The sequence below is a fragment of the Solanum verrucosum genome, unplaced genomic scaffold, assembly GCF_900185275.1.
Source record: "Solanum verrucosum unplaced genomic scaffold, falcon-dt-bn FXZP01000261.1, whole genome shotgun sequence".
Classification (NCBI taxonomy): Eukaryota; Viridiplantae; Streptophyta; class Magnoliopsida; order Solanales; family Solanaceae; genus Solanum; species Solanum verrucosum.
In genome coordinates, this window is record NW_026019969.1 from 9,433,143 (window position 1) to 9,458,732 (window position 25,590).

At 27.3% G+C, this 25,590-nt stretch overlaps 1 protein-coding gene and 1 pseudogene across 1 annotated transcript; both read right to left on the bottom strand.

Moving 5' to 3' along the window:
* Positions 1–5,127: 5,127 nt before the first annotated feature.
* LOC125816339 (11S globulin seed storage protein 2-like) lies at positions 5,128–6,421 on the bottom strand (annotated as a pseudogene).
* Positions 6,422–12,397: 5,976 nt separating this feature from the next.
* LOC125816347 (11S globulin seed storage protein Ana o 2.0101-like) lies at positions 12,398–13,988 on the bottom strand. Its single transcript, XM_049495942.1, has 3 exons — positions 13,724–13,988; positions 12,865–13,594; positions 12,398–12,766 (listed from the first exon to the last, which is right to left on the bottom strand). Exons 1-2 carry the CDS (start codon positions 13,923–13,925, stop codon positions 13,113–13,115), a joined length of 684 nt encoding a protein of 227 aa, XP_049351899.1. The 5' UTR covers positions 13,926–13,988; the 3' UTR covers positions 12,398–12,766; positions 12,865–13,112.
* Between the last annotated feature and the right edge of the window lie 11,602 nt (positions 13,989–25,590).

Consider the following 25,590-nt stretch of genomic DNA (forward strand, 5'->3'; position numbering starts at 1 on the left):
GTCTATAACTTCGGACATGGGTCGTAGTGTTAATGGACGTGATTATTTAACTGTTACAGCACATTGGATTGATCATAACTGAAATTTGCAAAAAAGAATCTTAAGTTATAAAGAATGTGTGGAGAAAAAAATTGGTGCATATTTAGCTTCAAATATTTTGAGTGTTATAGATTATTACATGCTTATAGATAAAGTAATGTTTGTCGCATTAGATAATGCATCTAATAATGTAAACGCTGCTAGTATGTTAAAAACTAGATTATGTCCAATTGATGATAATTCTTTTCATGTTAGATGTGTTGCACATGTATTAAATTTAGTTGTACAAGATGGTATTTCATTATTTGAATGTGGTTGTATGAAAATTGAATATGCTGTTGCCTGGATTTTTTATGCTAATAGAGTTGCTAGAATTAGGGAATTTAATGAGCGTTGTGTACTATGTGATTTGCCACCAAGAAAAAATCCAAGACATATTAAAACAAGGTGGAATTCTTTTTACGAAATGCTTTCAGTTGCTTACGAATATAGAGGACCCATACAAATGGTGTTTAATGCTCATAATGCTGACCCATTAGACAAAATTTGTGAAGAAGATTGGGAAGAAAGTAATGAACTATTAGAATTTTTAAGACTTTTTTATGATGCAACAACCATGTTTTCTGGAATTTATTATCCTACTATTTCATCAGTATTAATAAATATTTGTGCTATTTCAATTCAATTTTCTAAATACAAAAATATTGAAAAATTTAGAGTTGCAATAGAAGGTATGATTGAAAAATTTAAAAAATATTTTTTTCCTATTCCTCAAATTTTTTTAACTGCTACTTTACTTCATCTTGACTATAAATTACAAGGTGTGCAGGGACTTGTTGACACTTTTTATGATACCTTAGAAATTTCACCGGAAATAAATCCAACTAGTCAAATGTGTAAGTGTAGCATAAAAGTAGAAGCAAAAGTTTTGTATGAAAAATATAGAACTACAGGAAATATTCAAGAAGTTGGTCAAACTTCTAATCCTCAGAGTAAAGCTCGAATTTCAAGTTATATGCGAGATTTTCTTGGTCTTAATTCTACTAACCGTGATGATTTTGAAGAATATCTTAATCAATCTTTAGAAACAGTGGAAGACGAAGATGGCAATGAAGATTTATTAGCATGGTGGAGGAGGCGGAGCGTTGCATTTCCAATTTTAAGCAAAATGGTTGGTGATGTTCTAGCTATTCAAGCTTCATCAGTTGCATCAGAGGCTGCTTTTAGTGTGGCAAGGTTTCAACTTGGCGATCATAGACATTCATTGGCGGAAGACAGTTTGGAAATATCAGTTTTATTTAGAGATTGGGTCAACGCCGAAAGGAGAAATGATAATTTGCCAAAGTTAAGTTCCAAACAAGAAGCTTGGATTAATGCGGTACTTGGATCTAGTGATGATGAATTAGAGTCACAAGAGTTTCTAGCAAGTTTGCCAACACCGGAGGATGTTACCGTCGATATGATGCGACAATTAGAATTGAATTTTAAAGGAAAAGACAAATATTAGATTACATCAGGGAACTAATTGAAACAGAACCCTTCCTAGAAGGTGGCTGCGTAAATTAGTTACTCATCTAATATTTGTAACAAATATTAGTTTTACATATGAGAACTTATTGAAACAAAACCCTTCCTAGAAGGTGGTTGCGTAGATTAGTTACTCTACTAATATTTGTAAATTGTAACTTCTAAGTTGTAAGTTGCAATTAGATTTTATTGAATAAATTTGAAGGCTTTATTAAGTCTTTTTTATATAACTATTGTCTTGCATTTTAATTTTAATATATTCATACATATTTACATATATACTAATTTGTTTGAAAATAGTTGAACATAATAAAAAGAGAACTAGCTATTACAAAATTTTATAATAAGGAACAAATGTTAAAAAATGGAACTTTAATACATCAACTAACACCTAGATTATTAAAAAAAAAAAAAGAAGGAAAATTCAAAGTATTGCACATAACGTCCTTTTTTGGGGGCCTTTTCTTCAAAATCAAAATTTCAAGTTTAAATTACTTTAAAATATTTAAAAGACAAATTTGAACCTCTCAAATTTGTAATTTCAAAATTGAAAATTGAAAATTGAAGTTTGAAATTTGAAAGTTGAATTTGAAAGTTGAATTTGAAATTTGAAATTTGAAAGGTTGAATTTGAAATTTGAAATTTGAAATTTGAAGTTTGAAATTGAAAGTTGAATTTTGAAATTTGAAAACTTAAGCATTATTTATTAGCTAAAGTGTTATTGAAAAAAAATCAAATAAACTAAAAATGTTATTCAATAACATATAATTTCAATACAAATAAATAAGTATATAAAAATAAAAAATCCCCCGTCCCGTCCCGTCCCGTCCCCCCAAAACCCGTCCCATCCCGTATATATAGTGGGACGGGATGGGACTTATTTTTGTCCCCCCAATCCCGGTCCCCCCAAAATCCCCCCAGAACCGTCCCCCGTCCCGTCCCATCCCCCTTCGTCCCGTCCCGTCCCCCTTCGTCCCGTCCCCCAGTCCCCGTCCCCGTCCCCTTGCCAGCCTTACCAACGTACCTTCACAAACATAAGCAATTTTAGAGGAATCGGCATAGTGAGGTCGAGCTAAGCCACGAGGTTGAAGAAGTATAATAAACCAGCAGCAACTTTTTTCTGACTAAGAGCAGGAAATTGGATACTTGACCAAGTGTACAATCCACCAACTCCTTCAACCTTCACTATTGTTTTATCTGCTTTTTTCGATGACAATATTATATCCATCGATATTTTTATTTTCCTCAAAACACAAACTCAAACTATATACCAAAATACCTTTTGAAGGTAATTGTTTTAGACTCACACATTCTGAAGATTTTGTCTCTTTCAATTTATAGAGGTTGCAAACTTAGTAGGATTAATAATTAATTAATGATCTTGGACTTCTAAACAATTAGTCGGTTAAAGTAGTTGAGTTCGCCCACAAGGTCATGGTTGAATGGTTGGGACTTGGGAGGTAGCTCTCTTGAGATTGAATCTAGTCTCTATGTGTACGTTATTCAGTCATGAGGTTATTCTATTGGGCTTGGTTAATATACGATTTATATCTTTTGTATGATTTGCGAGTTATTACATAATTAATGACTAGGTTTCTACTTTCTACAAAGGTTCACGCTAGAATGCTCATGACAAGGTGGTGGATTGCCTTGGTTCCAAAAGATTTTTTTTTTTTTGTTGGTGTTCATGTTTTTCAATTTTTTAGTTTCAAATATTGCGTGTCATTATCATTAAATTGTTACCCTGAAACACATTCGGTGTGATATAACAATAATAAACACCCGTGCTAAGGACCATCCTAAAAAAATATTAGAATTATTTATATACATAAAATTGTATGTTTTTTTAGACTACAATTTAGTCTTATTCACATTAATTTAGTGGGTAAGATTTTGCCTCAAACATATACTAAATAATTTGATCCGTTTGAGCCAATGTGGTCAACTTAAATGTATATAATTTTGTTCCCCTCCAATTTTATAGTTAAATCTCTTTATAACCATCAATTGTTAAAATAACATTTTAGTATAACAATCTATTTTTTTTATGGAACTAATTTTTTATATTATCTTTTATTTTCTTTATAATAACATTTTACTCATAACCTCAACATTATTTTTTACTTATAGCAGTACGATCTTTATCAAATTATCCTCCATAACAAATTTATTCAAAAATTATATAATCATGTGTAAAATAAAATATTAAAATATTTATGATAGTAAATTTTAAATATTAATATCTAAAAAGGGAAAAATATAGTATTTAAATATTGCCCAATATATATATGGTAATAACTTCACAAGAAATGATTACTGATACTTACTTTTTTTTTTATATTCATACTCTTTTAATTTTTGCATTTTTTATTTATAATATATAGTTACGTGTAATAATCATCTATTTTTAACTATGAATGTGTGGATAGCAATAAATTGTTTGGAAGAGTAGAAAAAACTAAATGAAGCAAAAATGAACGAACTTTTAAAGTGATGGGCAGGAAGTAAGGAAAGAATGGGAGAAAACTAGAAGCTAAAAATGACATTGTTAGGGTAGTATTATAATTTTTTGAGATTGTGTGTTTTAGGCCTACTAGCCTCATAATTATATTTTTTTACTATAACCATTGACAACCTTAATGACAATCCTTGATCCGCTACTGCCCACCTTATTAATGAGGATTGAATTCGCCATATTATAATTCCCTCTTATTTTGTTGGGATGGCAACCAGTATGGTCCCATTTTATTTTAGCACGTTGCGCCCATGCACCTGCTCTTTTCCGTCCCATCTTACTCTATCCAGCTTTTAAGTGTTCATTTTATTTTTTTAAAAAAAAACTTTTCCTATTTTTTAGGACCCATTTTGTTGATGTATAAGGCTCGGCCTAATACGTGAATAATTTGATTATTCATATATATTAATTTTATTATTTGTTTGATTTGTGAATAGAATAAAAGTTATTCATCTATTAATTTTATACAATATTTGTGTTTAATGGTTGGTAAGTATATGATTAAAAAAGAAGATGATTTTGAAGCGTGAAGCATCACTTTTCTTAAAGAGATATTGTTTGTATATATATATGTTCAGAAAAATACAAGCAATTCCCTTCGGGATATAACGAAGATATTGTATATTTCCTTTTATTTTTCTAAGAAGTGGTAGATGCCTAAATTTTAACAGAAACTTAATGTAACTTTTGCTAGTCTAAGCAGCTAGCCGTCTTATGTTGGTCAATTGCAAGTGACAAATGCAGTCTTATTTCCATTCATAGTTACAATATAGTATGGTTTACAGGCAGGCATAATTAATAAGATAGGTAAACATGAACTCACAATTGGACATACAAATTACAAGTACCAAATTCATTTTATTCTTAATTAAAAACACACACACATATATTATATATATACTGATGAAACACAACAGCATATAAGCTGGCATTAAGGAAAAGCTAAAACGTCAAAAGCTCCCATATAATCTTTTACACACATATTGATCATCGATCTTATTTCAAGCATATTAGAATATTATTTTAATTATGTAACAAGTAATTACTTAAACATTTGAAGGTGGGGCAATGACGGCACCCTTAGCAATCTTGGACTCGAAAGACTTGATCAAATCCGGAGTCATATTCAGAGAGGCCTCTAAAATTGATGGAGATGCTGCTTCCCAAACTGATTTTTTCCCACCTGATAATTTTCCATATACTTCCCTGCAAATATATCGTAAAACATTAATTAGGTGAAGTGTTTAACGTCCTTGCGTTGTTATCTTAATTAGTTATATCACTTACTTGGACGAAGTTTTCATGGAGACGAACTCAATTCCTCCTTCATCAGCTTCCACAACAAACGGAAAGAATTTTGGTACAAAAAACAAGTCACCTTCCTCTACTTTAGTGTCCAACACAACCTTACCAAACACTCCCACAATTACAACACGTCCACTCCCTTTTGTAATATAACTCAAATAAATAGACGAATCAGGTGTAAAAATCGGACCAAGTACAGCACCACATTCCAAAACTACGCGATTCGCGCTTAATCCAATTTCTCCAAGCAACGGTATATTCTTAAGACTTACCGAAGATAAATTTCCACCATTTTTAACCTCAACACAAGGTTTTGCACCATCCAAGTTGTAAACAAACTTGCGTTTCGCGCTGCTGGATGCATTTGGAATTTGTATACCTTCATTTACCTTAATTATAATATTTAAACCACTTTGATCTTTCACAAGTTTTTCAGATTCAGTTTGGGTCATGTAAAAAGTTTTAGCAATTAATTCATTAGAAAATCCATTTAGTATACCAATGGCACTAGTTAAAAAGAAATAACAGAATTCTCCAGGTGAATAGTCCTCAGATGATTTTCCCAAGAAAATTATTTTGAGTTTAGTGTCACCACCATGACACTGTTCCCACAGTAATTGGTAGGGCATCCCCTTTTTGTATTTTTATAACTTCTTCTTTCGAATCTTCTGGTGAGATCAGTCCAACAGTGCATTCACCTGTGAAAATGAAATATATGTAATATTATTCTGTCTTACGTTTTCTTAGTCGTTTTAAAAAGAACACATGTTCTAAATTTGCATATATATATATATATATATATATATATATATATTATGTCCTACGTACCTTCACAAACATAACCAATTTTAGAGGAATCAGCATAGTGAGGTAAAGCAAAGCCACGAGGCTGAAGAACTAACAATCCAGCAGCAACTTTTTTCTGGCTAAGAACAGGAAATTGGCTACTTGACCATGTGTAGTATCCACCAACTCCTTCAACTTCCACTATAGTTTTATCGGCTTTTTTCGATGACAATATCAAATCCATCGATATTTTTTTTAGTTATCCTAAAAAAACACAGAACTCAAACTATATATATTGTAGGTAAATATGATGTTCTATGCTCATATATTCTTCAGCTGTCTCGTTCTATTTATAGAGGCCGCAGGTATTAGGAGTACTAAGTAATCAATTATTGATCTTCAACTTCTAACAATTTTTTTCTATTTTGTAATAAATTAAAGAAAAATAATTTTGTCATATCACTTTCAACTAATAATTTTGTCATATCACTTTCAACTAATAATTTTGTCATATCACTTTCAACTATTAAGTGGATCATATAAACTAAATAAGACCAAATACATATATTTCTTAAATTATATTTTGACACTTTGATTTATTATTATTCCATTTTTTATATATGTCGAATTAAATTATATCATATAAATTCAAAAAATTATCACCAGTTAAATTATATCATATAAATTCAGACAAATATCAATCAAATTATATATGTTTACATGATATGAGTGGTCGCTATCAGTGTTATATTATGTATAACTTACATAAATACCACAGTGTAAAACCTAAATTACCTTCTATCCCTATTGTTTTTGTAATTACATAAATCCCATATTTTTTAGGCATTTCGGATACATAATTAAGGATCCGGATACATTATTGTTGATACATTATGTATCAATCTGTTGCACTTATTAAGGAAAAAAAAAGCTGAAAAATCAAATTAAGATCTCATAGTATCCATTTGCTGCACTAATTAAGGAAAAAAAAGAGCTGAAAATCAAATTAAGATCCCATAAATTATGTTATTCCATTCCAAATTATTGTCAAGAATTCAAAATCCTATAGTGTAACAAACCAAAAAATTCAAAAATTAAATTTCTTCTTCTTGTTCATCGTTCTCTCTGTTTCATAAAAACTTTTGTCGAAATTTTGGATAAGCGAAGTGAGTTATGAAGGATTCAAAAGTGATGGAATTGTTGTTGGACAAACGATTTCTTTTGTGAATCTTCAAGTTCATCGAATATCCTTTCGATTTTGATTCAAGATTGTCGAAAATTTTGACATTCAAAATTCTTCTCCAGTTCATTGAAGATCCTTTCCGTTTTGATTCAAAATTGTTGAAAATTTTGAGTTTCAAAATTATTCTCCTAGTTCATTGAAGATTCTTTCAATTTTGATTCAAAATTATCGAAAATTTTGAGAAGATGCATCATGAAGATCCTTTCAATTTAAATTGATAAGTGTTGTATTTCTACTAGATACATTAAATAAGAAAGTGTTGCCCATTAGATTTTAGGTTTGAGATCGATACATTAGTATTTGGTAATTATTGTGTATCAGATACATTTACTATAAATTCGAATTTATGAATCATAACTAAAAAATTAGTGCATGATACATTATTATTTATGTATCTTACTTTGTTTGAGATCATGAAGATCCTTTCAATTTAAATTGATAAGTGTTGTATTTCTATTAGATACATTAAATAAGAAAATGTTGTCCATAAGATTTTAAGTTTGAGATTGATACATTATTGTTTGGTAATTGTTATATATCAGATATATTTAGTATAAATTTGAATTTACGTATCATAACTAAAAAATTAGTGTATGATACATTATTATTTATGTATCTTATTTTGTTTGAGAAATACTATATTTTAAAATTAAAAAAAATACATTATACATGTAATTGTTTCAAAATAGCTTCTTTTTTGTGTGTGATAAATAACACAAAGTTTATGTATCAAGTACATTTCTATTGAACATGATAAACACTAATCAAAGATTCAACAACATTAGAGTTATGTATCAATACTTTACATATGAACATTATACATTGCATACAACAAATGTTATTGTAACAGTGATGTATTAGATCAATGATAATACTAAGACTAATTTAAGACTCAAAATAAACGAGATACATTAAAAATATGTATCTTTGATAGTGATGGCCATGCTATGGTAGATCCAACTTTTTTCTTCTTTTTTTTTGGACATTTTTCAATAGTAGAAGCATTAAAAGAAAATAAATATTTTTAAGAAAAATTTTCAACGACAATATGATTAACTAAAATTGCAAAGGTTCAATAAGTTTTCAATGAGGGCAGGGGGCGGAGGTAATTTTATTATTATTTTTTAAGATGAAAAAATTAGAAAATAATAATAAAAGAAATCGAAAACTGAAGTGATGGAAAGAAATCTACCTCTTGAATAGTTTGAAATCATCAATTGGAAATAGAAAAGATTTGAAATTCAAAAATAGATTAATTGATAAACTTGAGAGAGATCTTTTGAAAATCAAAATGAATTTGAAATTTGTAACTGCTAAAGAAGTGGAGACAATTTAGGGATAAAATGGAGGAGTGAAATGGGGAGTGGGAAACGTGGGTGTAGGCGGAAAATAAGAGTGAAATATTTATGTATCTGAAAGATTTTATGAATTGGGAGAATTAAGGGATTTTTGAAATTTTTAAAAAAGGTAGAGATAAATGGATATTAAGTTAAGTAAATGTGTGTATATAAGTAATTTTCCCTTATTTGTATTATAAGGCGTTTAGCACTTGGAAAAGGCAATGTCACTATTCACATTCATTATCACGTTACATAAAATCAATATTGAAGTTATTCCAAATTTTCAAAAAGATACTTTAACTTTGTAACTGTTCTTTGAAAGTGAGAGGTGGAAGTTGAAGTGAAATTTAAGATGTAATTAAAATTAAAATAAGTCAAAAAGTAAGAGAGAGAAATAAAGAAAAAACTTAAAATGATTTTTTTTTAAAAAAATTAAATTAACACGTGTCATATAATGATTGGTGTGTGAACACTTGCTTCATAAAATCTGGGGCTGATCGAAAAATGATGTAGTAATATCTGTTCAAAATTGTTTAATGGGGGTAATAAAACGGCTACACAATTAAAATATCTTTTTAAAAATTCGGAACAACTTCTCTAATGAATTTATGTTTTTCTCTAATATAATTGAGAGTTCTTTACAGCTATACATACATATTGGGATGTCAATTGGCCCGATTTTAATTTAGCACGTTCTGTCCAGCTGCTATTTTCCGTCCCTACTCCCTATATAACTTCATTGTTCATGTATTAATTTTATATATATTTTCTTCGTTTATTTTTAATTGTCATGTTACATTTTTTAAAAATCAATTTAACTAATTTTTAAAGTTAAACTAAATTAAATTGATTCGATATTTTAAACAAAAAACTTAGATATTCAAAATCTATACGAAAAGTACAATTGTAATTTTTTTACATATCAATACGATGAAAAAATGCATCGTAAAATGTTAGTCAAATTCTTATAGTTTGACTCTAGAAAAGAAAACTATGACAAATAAAAATGGATGGAGGGAGTATTTAGTTAGTAATTTTAAATGTTGTATGAAAGATATATATTTATTAATTTTATATAATGTTTGATTGTGTTTTAGTAATTCTTTATAATTAATATTCAAATAACTTATGAAGAATCTTATGTAACGTGTTATATTGGGTAGAATGTGAAATAAGTTAGGATGGTATTAGTTATACATGAGTTTTAAAATAATAAAAGTATATATTTATCCTTATCAATTTACTTTCAAAATCTTTTATGCGTACTTTTATTTTTAAAAAATACTATTCATTTACCTTTTTTTTTTTCTTAAAGAAGAGTTGGAAGTCTTTCCACCGGCAACTAATCAGTGATGGCAACTAATCGAGTCACTGATTGGTTTTAATTACACTCCGTAGGTCCACTTTTAACTGTCAAAGTTTTATTTATAGAGTCAAACTATATGAATTTTGACAAACATTTTACAATACATTTTTTTATCATATTGATATGAAAAAATTGCGCATTTATAGTACTTTTCTTATAGTTTTTGAATATCTTAATCTTTTATTCAAAATATCAAATTAATTAACTTTTAAAATTAGTCAAATTAACTTTCGAAAAGCACAATATAATAATTAAAAGTGGACAGAGAGTACGGGTGTTAGTTACATATTTTTGGATGTTAGTGTACACTAACAATAATCGATCGAGTCAATCTAATTTGGTTACTTATTTATTCGTAAATAATGTATATTAATTTACAACAAATTAAATATTCAATTCTAAATAAATAATATTTACACAATTGATACATACATAATTCATACTTACATAATTAATATCTACATATATAACTAATACATGCATAACTTTAATTAGTAACCAAGTGACTCCTTAGAATTCATTATTACTAGCATGGCTGGCCAAATTGATTAAATGTGGGTCTGTTAGGACAATCACAGCGAGAGCAATAATATATTTACTTAAATTTCATAAGTAAAATCTAAAAAAGATATTGGAGGGGGGTGGGGTGTTGGATTTAAAGCCTAATCCGAAATCACACATAATTAAAAGTATTTATTTTGATATGCCTATCCTTTTCCCTCGGCCACTAGTTTTGATACGTTGGAATATATTGATTTATAAAAAACGACGGACAAAATCTAAGTCACAGACTTTAAAAAAAAATTACTATTCACTTTTTTATTTAAGAAAGCCGAAGTCCCATCATTTTCCGACATACTCGTGTTGTTGTTCATCGATTTTGGCTCTCAACTATTATTAACACTAAGTAATTTGTTCGCGCTTCGTTCAGCCATAAATAATAATTGCATTGAACCTGTAAATAATCTTTACTAATATTAATTAAAAATAATAGAAAAGTTAGATTCTTAAAAAAATATTAGCAATATTCCAACATGAATTTGATTATTTGTCATTATTACATAACTCAAGAACCTTTAATGAATGAATTATTGAGGAAATAATAAATCATTGGTTCTTTAATTAACATTAAAAGGAAAATAAAGAAAAAAAATAAGAATTTATATATATACAAAGGCATTTTGTAAGAAAAAAAATACATTTAAGTTGCATAGATTATACAATTGTGATATATGTTTCAGGGAAAAATTCAAAAATTTGTTAACAGATTCAAAAAAGAAATTACGCTTGCACATGAAAGCAATTATAACTTTTGAACTTGCATAATGAATTTCTTCAATTGATAAATGATAAGTGAGAAACTTCATATTTATGTAAAAATAGATAATATGTAAGCTTATATATAGTACTTTTAAGTTATAGAATTTTATATAGAATATCAAAACACGAATTTTTGAAACTGAGTACAATAATTATTTTATGCACAATGAATATACCTAAATTACTAGCATATGCGTATATGTTCAATATAACTGGAGACAATAACTTTGCAGAAACATAAACAATAGAGTTTAAAACATGTACTCAAAAACAACAATTAATATCATAAGCATAAATTAATGACTGTAAAAAAAACCAAGATATGTAAAAATAGAACGAAATAGAAAGGAAAAAATCAAGTCCACCGAATGCACAGTATCCCCTTAAGAAAATTATTCCCCTCTAATGTCCAAAGTTTAAGGAATTAGATCCTCTTAGAATGGAACGATTTTATTCACCAACGTATTGATACAAAAACAATGGTGTCAGTAAGCCACTCAACAAGAGCAAAGTACGTGAATATTTAATTGTGCAGAAGAAGAAGAAGTAGTTTAGAATTTTTGTTGCTTTAAAATGAGAGGAAATCTCTCTATTTATAGACAACAAAGGGTAGTGTGAACAAATGCTTATTGTGCCTTATCGAAAAGTTCACAACTCTTTGGAAAAGTCACAACCCTTCGGAAAGTCACAACCTTTCACAAATGTCACAATCTTCAATAAAAGTCACAACTTTTCATGAAAGGGGAAGACTTGTTTTGAAAATAAATAAATTAAAAGGAAATATATATATGATTTCTTAGTAGTGAAAGTAGGTAGATAAATTTTAACAAAGATTGGCAGGGCATATTTGTGGGGCAGTTCCAAGGGCTTGTCATAAAAAATGTAAATTATGCCTAAAAAGACACTAATTTAACAATATGTAAACATGAACCAACAATTAGACGTACAAATTAAAAGTAGCAAATTCATTTTTTCTTTTTATTCTTAAGAAAGACATTCATATACATACATACTGACACACACACACAAGCTTATATATATAAGCTTGCATTCAAGAAAAGCTAAAACAAAAACTCCCATATGATCTTCGAATAAAGTAAAATAGTTTAGATATATATCGACTTCACCGTCGATGTTATTTTCAAGCATAGAATTATTACATTGCTTAAATAGTTGAAGGTGGAGCAATCACGGCACCCTTAGCAATCTTAGACTTGAATGACTTTGTCAAATCTGGAGTCATATTAAGAGAAGCCTCTAGAATTGATGGAGATGCTGCTTCCCAAATTGATTTTTTTCCACTTGATAATTCTCCATATGTTTGCCTGTACAATAATATCATGCATGTCAATTATTTGCATGTGTTAGTTGTCACTTAGTGGATCTCACGTAATTATCTTAGGTAAATGATATGAGTACTTACTTTGACGATGTTTTCAGGGAAAAGAATTCGATTCCTCCTTCATCAGCTTCCACAACAAATGGAAAGAATTTTGGTACAAAAAACACTTCACCTTCTTCCACTTTAGTATCCAACACAACCTTACCAAACAGTCCCACAATTACAACACGTCCACTCCCTTTCGTAATATAACTCAAATGAATGGACGAATCTGCAGTAAAAATCGGACCAAGTACAGCACCACCTTCCAAAACTACGCGATTCGCGCTTTATCCAACCTCTCCAAGCAATGCTATATTTTTACCACTTACCGAAGATAAATGTCCACCATTTTTAACCTCAACACAAGGTTTTGCACCATCCAAGTTGTAAACCAACTTGCGTTTCGCGCTGTTGGATGAGTTTGGCATTTGTATACTTTCATTTATCTTAATTAAAAGATTTAAACTACTTTGATCTTTCATAAGTTTTTCAGATTCAGTTTTGTTCATGTGAAAACATTTAGCAATTAATTCATTAGAGAATCCGTTAAGCATACCAGCTGCACTAGTTAAAAAGAAATAACAGTATTCTCCAGGTGTATAATCCTCAGACGATTCTCCCAAGAAAATTATAGTGAGTTTAGTACTGTGACCAGCATTGTACCACCATGATACTGTTCCCACAGTAACTGGTACGGTATCCCCTTTTTGTATTTTAACTACTTCTTCTTTTGAATCTTCTGGTGACGTCAATCCAGCAATGCATTCACCTGTGAAAATGAAATACTATGTTATAGGTATTGTATTTTTTTAGTCTGTTTCAAAAAAGAATATATGTTTTCTTCTTTGATAATATCTTATTCCTATTCTAGTTCCGCAACCAATTATGTACGTCATACCTTCACAAACATAAGCGATTTTAGAGGAATCGGAATAGTGGGGTAAAGCAAAGCCACGATGCTGAAGAACTAATAATCCAGCAGCAATTTTTTTCTGGCTAAGAACAGGAAATTGGGTACTTGACCAAGTGTAGTATCCACCAACTCCTTCAACTTCCACTATTGTTTTATCGGCTTTTTTCGATGATAATATTAAATCCATCGATATTTATTTTTTCTCAACACACGAACTCAAACTATAGACTAAAAGAAGGTAATTGTTGTACACATTCTGAAGAGTCTTGTCTCTTTCATTTTATAGAGACCACGCACCACGACTTTGATGTATAATAAAAAATTGTCGCTTAAAATAGATGGGTATATTGTTTTTTTTCCTTTTTTTTTGGTTTCAAATATCGTGTGTCATTATCATTGAATATTTGAATTGTTATGTCAAATATATTTGATGTGGTGTAACAATAATAAACCGACTTTTATGTTTAAAAAATTATAGAAAAATGAAATTATATATTTTTCAATAATCGAGTAATCATATGGAGTAATTAAAAAATCAACTCATTCTCATCATGATACAAGTAAAGGGAATATCTTTACTCAATCAACACGTCTGTGTATACATTCATATAATAATATATAACGTGCTGATAATTTTTTTATTCATATACAATTCCACTGTATTCAAGTTATGGGTGTACTCAATTAATCGCAGATACGTACAACATGTTGTACATATACGCAATAATATTTTTAAAAATTAATTTGTTTGAGTGATTTAACTGTACACAAAGTATAAGAAAAAAATAAAATAAAAATTAAATTTTATAATTTTAAAGTAAAAATATGTAAAATAAATAATTAAAATGTTCTTTTAAATATTTGATGTAAAAAACAACAATCGGATAAAATGTTATCTTGATATGACAATTAATATCGATCTTTTGTCGAGAAAAGACATAAAATCACCACTAAAGTTGTCTCGTATTTGCATAAAGACACCTTAACTTTGGAAGTGTCCTATCACCTCCACAAAACTTTTAAATATCTTTGTAAATGGGCCATTTTAACCCATTTTCTTGTCTGGGTTGTTACCACACACATGAGGCGCGTGATGCAGTATTTTTACTGCCATTAACCAGTTTAAAAGTGCCACGTGTCGCTTTATTTCTTTATTATTAATTATTTAATTAATTTACATCATCTTCCCCAAATTTAAACTCAAAAGAGCCATTGGTAGCCCTAAATTCATAATTTCTTCTTTTTCCAAAGCAAGATCAACATTGGTACTCTCTCTTTGACGATTTCATCATCTTCCCAAAGCGCAATAAGGTAGGAATTTGTTTTATCTTTTAATATCCGTCGATTCCAACACTCTTTACACTATAATAATCCCTAAAATCATAATAATCGAAAAAATATATATTTATCATAAATTGTAGAGCCCTAACATGTTAGACCTTCAATTCCTTGTCCCTCCAAGAATCTTCACCAAGAAACATCAACAACGAGATTATCAACACCAAGAGAAAATGAGAAGACTTTTCTATATTTTGTGATTTTAGGGAAAGTTGAGAAATAACAAAAGGAAAGAGAAGACTTTTTTAAAAAAAAGAATAGGATCGGGTCGGGCTAAATGAATATTACAGGAGTGAGCATCACACATGACAACACAGACGAGGGAATGAGTCAAAATAGCCCATTATAAAGATATTAAAAAGTTTTGTGAGGTAATAAGACACTTCCAAAGTTAAGATGTCTTTATGCAAATATGAGACAACTTTAATGATGACTTTATTTCTTTTCTCATTTTTTTGTCAGATATCTTTGACATATTAATTTAGGAGTAATATAAGTCGTGGCATGACATGGGTTTAAAAAATAATGAGACTTTCTACCTTGGTTGGTGCAAAGTACGTGCCCTGACTTTTCAATAAATATCACGGCTATTAAGAAATAAATAAATATAATTTTAAAATTTATTAAATTATTTATATCTAGATAAATATTTTTTGAAAATTAAATATTATTTTCTCCGTTTACTTTTATTTGCCATGTTGTACTTTTTTAAAAATCAATTGGACTTATTTTCAAAGTTAAATTATAATACATTAATTCGATATTTTAAATAAAAAAAATTAGATTTTCAAAAACCATATGAAAAGTACTATAAGTTGTAATTCTTTGCATATCAATATGATGAAAAAATACATCGTAAATTGTTCGTCAAAATTCTTATAGTTTGACTATATGAAAACAAATTATGACAATTAAAACAAATATAGTTAGAAAAATAAACCTCTATATAATAAGTACTTATTTTGAGATATTTTCTAAAGTCCCACTTATTATTTGAAACGGATAAAGTAATATTATTATTATTTTTGGAACCCCAAGATAACGTAACGCAAATCATACATGGAATGTAAATCGCACTAGGCAAGTTCTATGCGACAGACTCTACTCAGAAGGCATTGAGAGGGTATCAATTCCTAATCATCCGTGTGGATAACCACCCTCTAAACTAACTGAGTCATCCCGAAGAACTAATAATATTATATTATAACCATACTTATTAAGTTTTTTTTTTTAACCATTTAGTATTCACTATTGTCTATTCCGATTGATTAAAATGAGGGTCTGCCAGGCAAACAACAGCAAGAACGATAAGAAAATATTACTCCTAATTTATTGCGTTTGAATATATTTAGGCAAAACAATTAAGAGAAATCTGCGGGAAGAATATCTTGTAATTATAGAATGCAATATATATTATATGAATGTGGAAGGAATATTTTATTAATCTAATCGTTCTCATCATATCTCAACTGAAAACAAACGCAAGCTGCGTGTGAAGTATTACTAACGATAATATATTCAGTAAAACTTTAAAAAGATATTGTATGTATATGGTCTTATTTTATTTTAAAGATAGAAGAATCGTTTTATAATTATAATACAATATGAAGTATAGAAACTTCAATAATTTGAGTACTAATTACATCTTGTTTCGAAAGTTTCTCAAATTATAATAATTATCTCATATCAGAACTCGCAGATACATTATTTCTTCATTCGATACATAAGTTATGTATCAACTGTCAAATCTATAAATTATATATTAGATTGATGATTATAAACTAAATTCATACTGATTTAGATTCGAAAGTGAATGGATTGTAGATAGATATACTTATCTTTGAACGAAATGTAATTTGGATGAGGGCCGAGCTAGAGTCTATTATCTTAGAAATTATCACGAGTTGTCAATGAAGTACAACAAAGGAAATTTGCGAGTATCTTGCTTGTTATATTTTTAAAAAAATTATATGTATTTTCTTCAAATTTGTACTTCATACACACATGAATTCGTTTCAGCACGGGTTTAATATATGTTATTTTTTCTATTTTAATTTATATGATATGTGAAATTCCGAGAGTCAATCGATTTTTTCTTTGATCATAACTTCTTAAAAGTATTTGAAGTTATTAATTATTGTAATTTATAATACTTTTTTCGTGAACGGTAAATATACAAATTATGGAATAAAAATTATTATCTCTCTCAATTTGTGTGGTAAAGATGACATTTAAAAACTTGTTTGTTGAAATACTTTAGATCATTGCTGAGTAGTGTGATATATATTATTTTATTGAACAAAAATTATTTAATTTGTACTCCAACGATTTTATTGAACAAAATTTATTTAATCTTTTAGAAATTGAAATTTATAAAATGGTAGATTTGTAAAAAAAAATTAATTAGATCAATTTTATTATTCTATTCATTTTATTTTACGTAAAGAAATTTGAGTAAATTAAATAAATTTCACACCGATTAGCATATTCAAGTCATTAACAATAATTATATGCTTAATTTTATCCTCGATTGAATAAAATTAAGACTTATATCTTCTTTCCTCATTAATTTTATTTTGAATCGTTGACGTTATTGTTCTTTTCATAAGAGTAATTTGAAGAAAAAAGGGTGGGGGGATAGAGAAACAACATAAAAAATGAGTGAAAGATTTAATTTCACAAAGACTTCCGTTAATATAAATCTAAGTTATTTGTATTAAAAAAATGGACAAAGACCAAATCCGATAAGTTTTTGAATACTTAAAGGACTAAAATCGGTAAGTTTATAGTGAAGGGACTAAAATCGATAAGTGCATAGTTAAAGGATCAAAACTGATAAATTTTTAAATAGTTAAAAGACTAAATCCGTTAAATATATAATTAAGGGACCATTTTAGACCTATTCCTATAATTAAGAGACTATCTATGTCATTTTCTGCGTAAAATGACACTAAACAAGTCTAAAATGAAACAGATGAAGTAGCATAATTTTATGTAGCTCGTCTAAACAGGCGTTAGTATATTTGATTTTCTTTTAATTAGAAGCCACATTTGTGGTCTTCTTTGACAATTATGACTCTCCTTTTGCTTTCTGAGTGCCGACCACATGGAAACAGTGATTTTAGAGTGTGGTTTTATTTATTTTTTGTCGAATCAAACGATATTAGATAAATTAAATCGAAGAATACTTTTTGTAAGCTTTTTTTAATCATTCTTCTCGATAAGTTCAAAATTAAATTGACGTTAAAATGCAAAAGGAAATGTTGGCCAAATATATTACAACAACAATAAAAAAAAAATTAGTACTACACTACTACTAGTTCAACAAGATACTCTATAACCAAAAATTGTTAAATCCAATACCTATTAATTAAAGGATCCCAACTTTTCTCCGTTATAGTACTATATATATATATATACTAGATATGGGACCCCGTGCCAGCACGGGGCCCAATATATGTTACTGTTTCTGTTTTAATTTATGTGGTACATATGAACTTTGAAGTTAATCAATTTTTTAGTATGTTTTATATATTTTAAGTTGCTAATTATTTTTATTTAGAGTATGTTTTACGTAAATATATTATAAATCACAATAAATAACAAGTTAATATTAAAAAAACTTATAAAAAATTCATTGACTTTTGAAATTTAATTTGTATCACTTAAATCAGGACAAAGTGAGTAATATATATGAAAATGACATAAAACGTACTATAACTCACAATAATTAGCAACTTAAAATATCTATATATCTATATTTCTCCCAATTTATGTAGTATAGATGAAATTTTGAAAGTTAACAAAAACTTTTTATATGTTTTCAAATATTTTAAGCTATTAATTATTATAATTTATAATACTTTTTACATAAAAAAATTATTTATATAAAGTATAAAAGAAATTTTTTTTAAAAAGGAAACTTAAACGTTAGCAGGAGTTCAATCTATGTTAATTTCTGTGTTTTAATTATTGTAATATCGATTGAATTTGGAGAGCCAACTAAATTTTTTTAAAGGATTTTTTTTATAAATTTTAAGTTGTTAATTATTATAATTTATAATATTTTTATTAATTTTAAACCAATATATGTTTTTCTCTGTCTCAATTACATGAGACATATGGAATTTGGAGAGTCAACTAAAATTTTAAAATATGTTAAGTTGTTAATTATTATACCTTATAGTACTATTATGTGATTTTCAAATAAAATATGTAATTTTTTTATTTCAATTTATATGTCATTGATATAATTACATATATTGAGTAATGAAAAATTAATGTCTAAATTATGTGACACCTATGAATTTTGGAGTGTAAATCAGATTAGTTATATGATTTTAAAAAATAAAGCGGTTAATTATTACAATTTATAATACTTTTTATATATTTTTTAAATAATATAAATATATATATCTTTATGATATTGATATTAGTATTATATTAAATTAAATTTTATTATTTTTAAATTTACGATCTCAATTGTCAGCCTATGCCACATTATAAAATGTTCCAAAGTAGATATCAGATTTACAAAAATGTCGATGCCAGCTAAAGTAATAAAATAACATCTAAGGGCATGAACCTATATATGTATATATAAAGCTGAATATAGACAATCTGATGTGACATCTCTCTATGACCAGTATTTCTATTCATCTTTTTTCTCCTTTTTTTGACATTTTATCTTTGTTTTGTATTTCTTATTTGTATTTTTTTTTAAAAAAGAATTTATATCATACCCGATTAATTATGCCCTTTATAACATCTAATACACTAATATAGATTTAAGTAAATGAAAATGGAAGATGAAAAGATAAAAACTATTCATTTTTCATAACTGTTTATAATTATTTAGCCTATAAAATAAAAAAAATAGTTGACCATTTGTAGCAAATAAGAACAAATTTCTTCACTTTGGCTCTTCTTCTTCTGACGATGATGATGATCAATATATGGTATCAACTTCTGTCGCTAAGATGTCCATCAAATTTCTAGGTCATGTGACTTTTTTAACAAAAGAGAAAGAGAGAATATCTCATGATTCTTGTGAAGACATTGATGTAAAGAAAGAGATTATGTAACAAAAAGTTCTTTTCAAAATAAAAGACTTTTTGAAAAAATGTTTATTCCTCCTAAAAGGAGAGAAAGTTCATTGTGGTTGACAAATTTATCAGAAGGCTGATTAGTGTTTCAAAGGGTAAGAAAAATTATTTGGAGAAAAAATCATTCTATTTATGGAATTCGTATCAAATTAGGAGGAGAACAAGCAAAAATTGATTTTGTGATTTGAAAAGAAAGAAAATTAGATATTATATCTTTCAAGCTCATTATTCTTCTAATTTCTTTCTTCTTTTATTTTGTCTTGATTTTTTGTATCTTTAAAGTTTTTTTTTCTTATTTATCTTTAATTAAAGTTTATATATATTTTCTTTAAAAAAAAATTAAAAAGATGATCATATTTAGTTCCTTTCCTCATCAATGCTATTAATCTCATAATTAGTGTTATTTATATTATTTTCTTAATTACTTTTTTTTCTTTCATTTAATTATTCATTTGAAGAAATTAGTTATTATAACTTTATAAGAATTACACATGTATTTTTACATAATTGATTTGTTATTTTAAAATTTTTTGGATCATTCTTCATCTTAAAGTTTCTATCTATATGTAATAATAAAGCTAAAATATAAAATGTGGGATGACACCTTCTTAGCAATAGATACTTATTTATACTTATTTATTCTTATCAATGTTTCTGACATATATTGTTATTTTTTCCTTAAAATAATTGTTGCCTCGATTTTTAGTTTTAGTTTTTTTTTTTTTAGCATTTTCTAATTTTAAAAGACTGAAAAATTTATATTGAAAATTGACAAAAAATAAAAAATGATTTATTTAACTCCTATCATCATCAATATTATTATTAATTTGTTTTAGTTCTTTTCTTAATCTTCATTTCATCATTAATGTAATTTATATCATTTTCTTAGATATATATATATTTGTGACATTTCTTAGAAGTTAGGATTATTATTTATTTAATTTTTTAAAATTTTGAACTCTTTTGTCATACTAAATACAACATGTTTTATTATAATTACATTTAATATATTAATGAATATGTTGTACGAATGAAAAGAAAATTATCATTTCACAAAAACAAAGGTTAAAATATAATTTATTATGATTAAGAAAAGCTAAAATTATTATTCCAATATCCATAACCATATATAATACATTAAAAATTAATTGAAAAGCTGTAAATGGAAAAGGAATCACCATTTAAGGAATCATTATTTTTAAATTTTTGAATCATTTCTTCTTCTAAAAGTTTCTATCCATATGTAACAATAAAGTTAAAATAGAAAATGTAGTGACACCATTCTTAGTAATAGATACTTATTTATTTTTATCAATTTTTTCTGACAATTTTGGTTATATTTTTCTTTAAAATAATTATTGCCTCGATTTTTTTTATTTTTTTTTAATTTTAAAAGATTGGAAAATTTATGTTAAAAATTTAAATAATAGAAAAATGATTTATTAAACTTTTATCATCATCAATACTACTAATTTATTTGACGTTTTTTCTTAATCTTCATCTGATCGCTAATGTTATTTATATAATTTTGTTAAATCACTTATTTTTTCTTTTTTAACTCTTTTATATATATAAAGTTGGATATGTAAATGATGATGTGACATTTCTTAGAAGCTAAGATTACTATTTATCTAATTTCTCAAATTTTTGAGTTCTTTTGTCATACTAAATACAATATGTTTTATTATAATTACACTCAATATAGTAAACAGTATGTTCTAGGAATTAAAACAAAATTATCATTTCAGAAAAAAAATGTTAAATTATAATTTTATTATGATTAAGGAAAGATAAAGATATTATTTCAATATCCCATAACCACATTCAATACATTAGAAATTAATTGGATATAACTGTATATGAAAAATGAATCACCATTTAAGGAAAATAAATGTTTGCAATACCATAATAATTAAGGAGAGAGTAAGATATTATTTTAATATCCTAATTCGGAACTTTAATCTACTACTCAATTAAAAAGAAAATGCATTTAATAACATTAAAAAGTTATTAGTTTAATATTTTTTCTCATTGTACTAATTCAATTCAATCAAACTTAATTTTAAAGATAAAATAACAGCTTCATTTTAATTGTTATCAATATATTTTAAAAAATTATTGTGAAAAGGCTTTTCTTGCACCTTATTTAATTTTCATATACTATTATTATTTTTTCTGTCATTTTTCAATGATTTTTTATTTCGATTTAAAATTTAATGTTTATTCTTAAAACTCTGATGGTACAATTAAGGTGGAGTAGAATATAATAAATGATGATTCTTCTACTAAATAAGAAGATATAACGAAATTGAAAGGGTGAAGTTTTTTTTTTTTTAAATGGATAGGAAATTCTATTAAGGTATCATTACGTCATCATTCAATATATTTTTAATATAAATTTCATTTGCTGATGCATTTGTTTAGTACTCCCTCTGTCCCTAATTACTTGTTCACTTTTCCTTTTATAGTTGTTTCTAATTACTTGTCCATTTTGACAAATGAAGAAAGAACATTTTTTTTACCTATTATACCCTCAATTAAATGACTAATTACTTTGAAAATTGCAGAACTTTTCATCTACTTCATAATTAATAGGGGTAAAATGATAAACTTACTATGTCATTAATTGATTTCTTAATAAATGTGTCAATTTAAAATTGGACAAGTAATTAGGGACAGAGGGAGTATTACAGTGTTATTTGACATTATGAGATACTTCTTAGACATTTAAGGAGAATGGTACACCGGAATATATATTATATATTAAAGGATCAACTTCATGCAATGGAAGAATTTGTTATTAGCAAATATATTTTAACTTATTTGATAAAAAATATATTCTTCCTCATTTAATAGATGTAAAATTTGTGAAGCTTTATTTTTTTCACAATCTTCATATTATTAAAACAAATAATAATATTACGATTAAACAACAGAGTAAATATAAAATTAATCAAAAATATTTAATTTTAATGATCATGCGAAGTGCGGCCAAGTTCTCTAATTTAAAACAAAAAAGTCAAATTTAAATGGGTCTACTATAGAATTCCTACAAATCCAACTTCAAAAATTATGTTAAAAATGGAAACTAAAAAGTGAAATAAATTTAATTGAGAGTTATCCTTCGTCTGTCCCATTCTATGTGACACTTTTTATTTCTCAAGAATCAAATAGTTTAAGTTTGACCATAAATTTGCGTATGATATCTTCAATTTTTTTTAAATGAAATTTATATATTTGTAAACTACGCAAAAATCAAAACATTATAATTCATAATAATTAATAATTCAAAATATTTTAAAGATGTATGAAAAATTTAAGATGAAAGATAAACTAAAGAGAGTAAAAGGGGAGAATGGAAAGCAGAAAAAAAGAATAGTTCATCTTTTTGGTGGGCCTCAATGTACAATTTCTATAGCTTTTAGTCCAACTCTTTAGTGCAATGTTGGTCCTCCCAAACTCCCATTTCTAAATAGGAGTAAAATTAAAAAAAAAGAAAAAAGAATTGGAATAGTGAAGACATTGAAAATTGTAGGGAATTATTTGTACCTAAAATATTGAAACACATGCAATCCACATGTTGATTCAATAATAAAGTAGGTCAAATATATGTTGGTACACCTCAACTCTCACTTCTAATAAGTAGTAAAGTAATATAGACTAGGGCCAAGTGCTAGTTAAGGGGGAGGCCCTGTCTAGTTAGTAAGTACTCCTATGATTTATGAATATGGTCCCAACCACTTATTTATTAAAATTTGTAACTTATGATTTATTTATATTTATAAGTCAATTCAGATAGACTCGTTGTAGGCATGCAAATTATATGTCTGATGTTATGAGCATGATGATCCTAAAGTGTATGTATGTTTATTTTGTATCCACGTGATTCCAATTAGTAATGCTTGCATTAGTTATATATAGATTATTTTTATGCATTGTTTGGGTTGATGCATAAAAGAATAGCATGCATTGCATAAAAAAAATTAATTTACAAAGATATCCTCCACCAATATTATGGTAAAAAAGGTTTTGAGGGGCAATTGAGTCTTTAATCATGCTAATGCATGCATGCATTAAAATCATTGCATTGCTAATACCTAGAAATCCATGGTATTAGCAATACACACCTTAATACACAATAGAGTGTATAACAAATGCAAGCATTAGTTATACATAGGTTGAAAAAGAGTACCAAGCAAGGTACTAGTAATACACACACATTATTTTTCCTAATACACTCTACCAAACGATGCATGCTAATACACTAACTAGGTATGTGGGTGCAATGTGACAATTATAAAATTTTCTTTAAAAGCGTGGTTCAATATGCTGATTTGATTTATAACAATTTCAATTGGAAAAAGATCATGTATTGCACAATATATTTTGATTGTTTCAAAGATAATAACAGATACACATATTGATGCTATAAATTGTGGTAGATTTTATCGAGTTCTTTTTGCAATAATGGTGAATGTTCTAAGAAAAATATTTCCATTATTATTTTGGATAATATTTTTTGTTGGATAATTTGTTATTGTTACTATATGTTGGGGGGAATTGTGGGATTATTCTCCCACATCAATGGCTGATAGTCACATACACCAAATATCACTGCAAGTCACATACACCAAATAGTATACACCATATATACATTCTACATAGACCATATATACATTCTACATAGACCATGCATACGGTATACACATTCATTTCACAACCAATACATCTAAAATCCCTTAAATTACAGCTATGTTTTGAAAAATCTTTCTAAGTTGGGTAATTAGGTGTAAATGTTGCTAATGTTTTGATATGACATGTGTGGTCTAGCAGTAGAATTGTTCAATGTCATAGTAATACTTGAGTTTGATTTTCATTTGCTATATTTTTAATTTTTATAGATATTTATTTTTAAAAAAAGATGAATAAATTCTAAGCAGTTCATCAATATTTTTTTTTAAAATACTCCCTCCGTTCCTATTTTATGACCAATGAATACAAATTATTCCCTTAGTTTTTCTATTATTGTGATTTATGCATTGATTTTATGAAATATCAAATACTCTTATTATGACCAATTATTTATAGTAACGATGACATATAAAAACGAACGGAGGAAGTATATATCAAAATTTTATTTTGCCTAGCTTGATCTATTGAGAAAAGTCTGCTTTCCTAGGGATTGGGGACTGGAAAATAAGATGTAAACATGAACAGACAATTTAACAAATTCTATGCTCATACTCGTTTCTATTTAGGCAAAATTGTATATAATAACAAATTATTAATTCAAATTAAATGCTATAAACATAGTTTGATTTAATTGTTCCCCATAGCAAACTGTTGCTATTTCGCCTCTCTCCTGGTGAATCTTGCTCGCCACTCTCGTTCTCTCTCTTGCTTTTTATA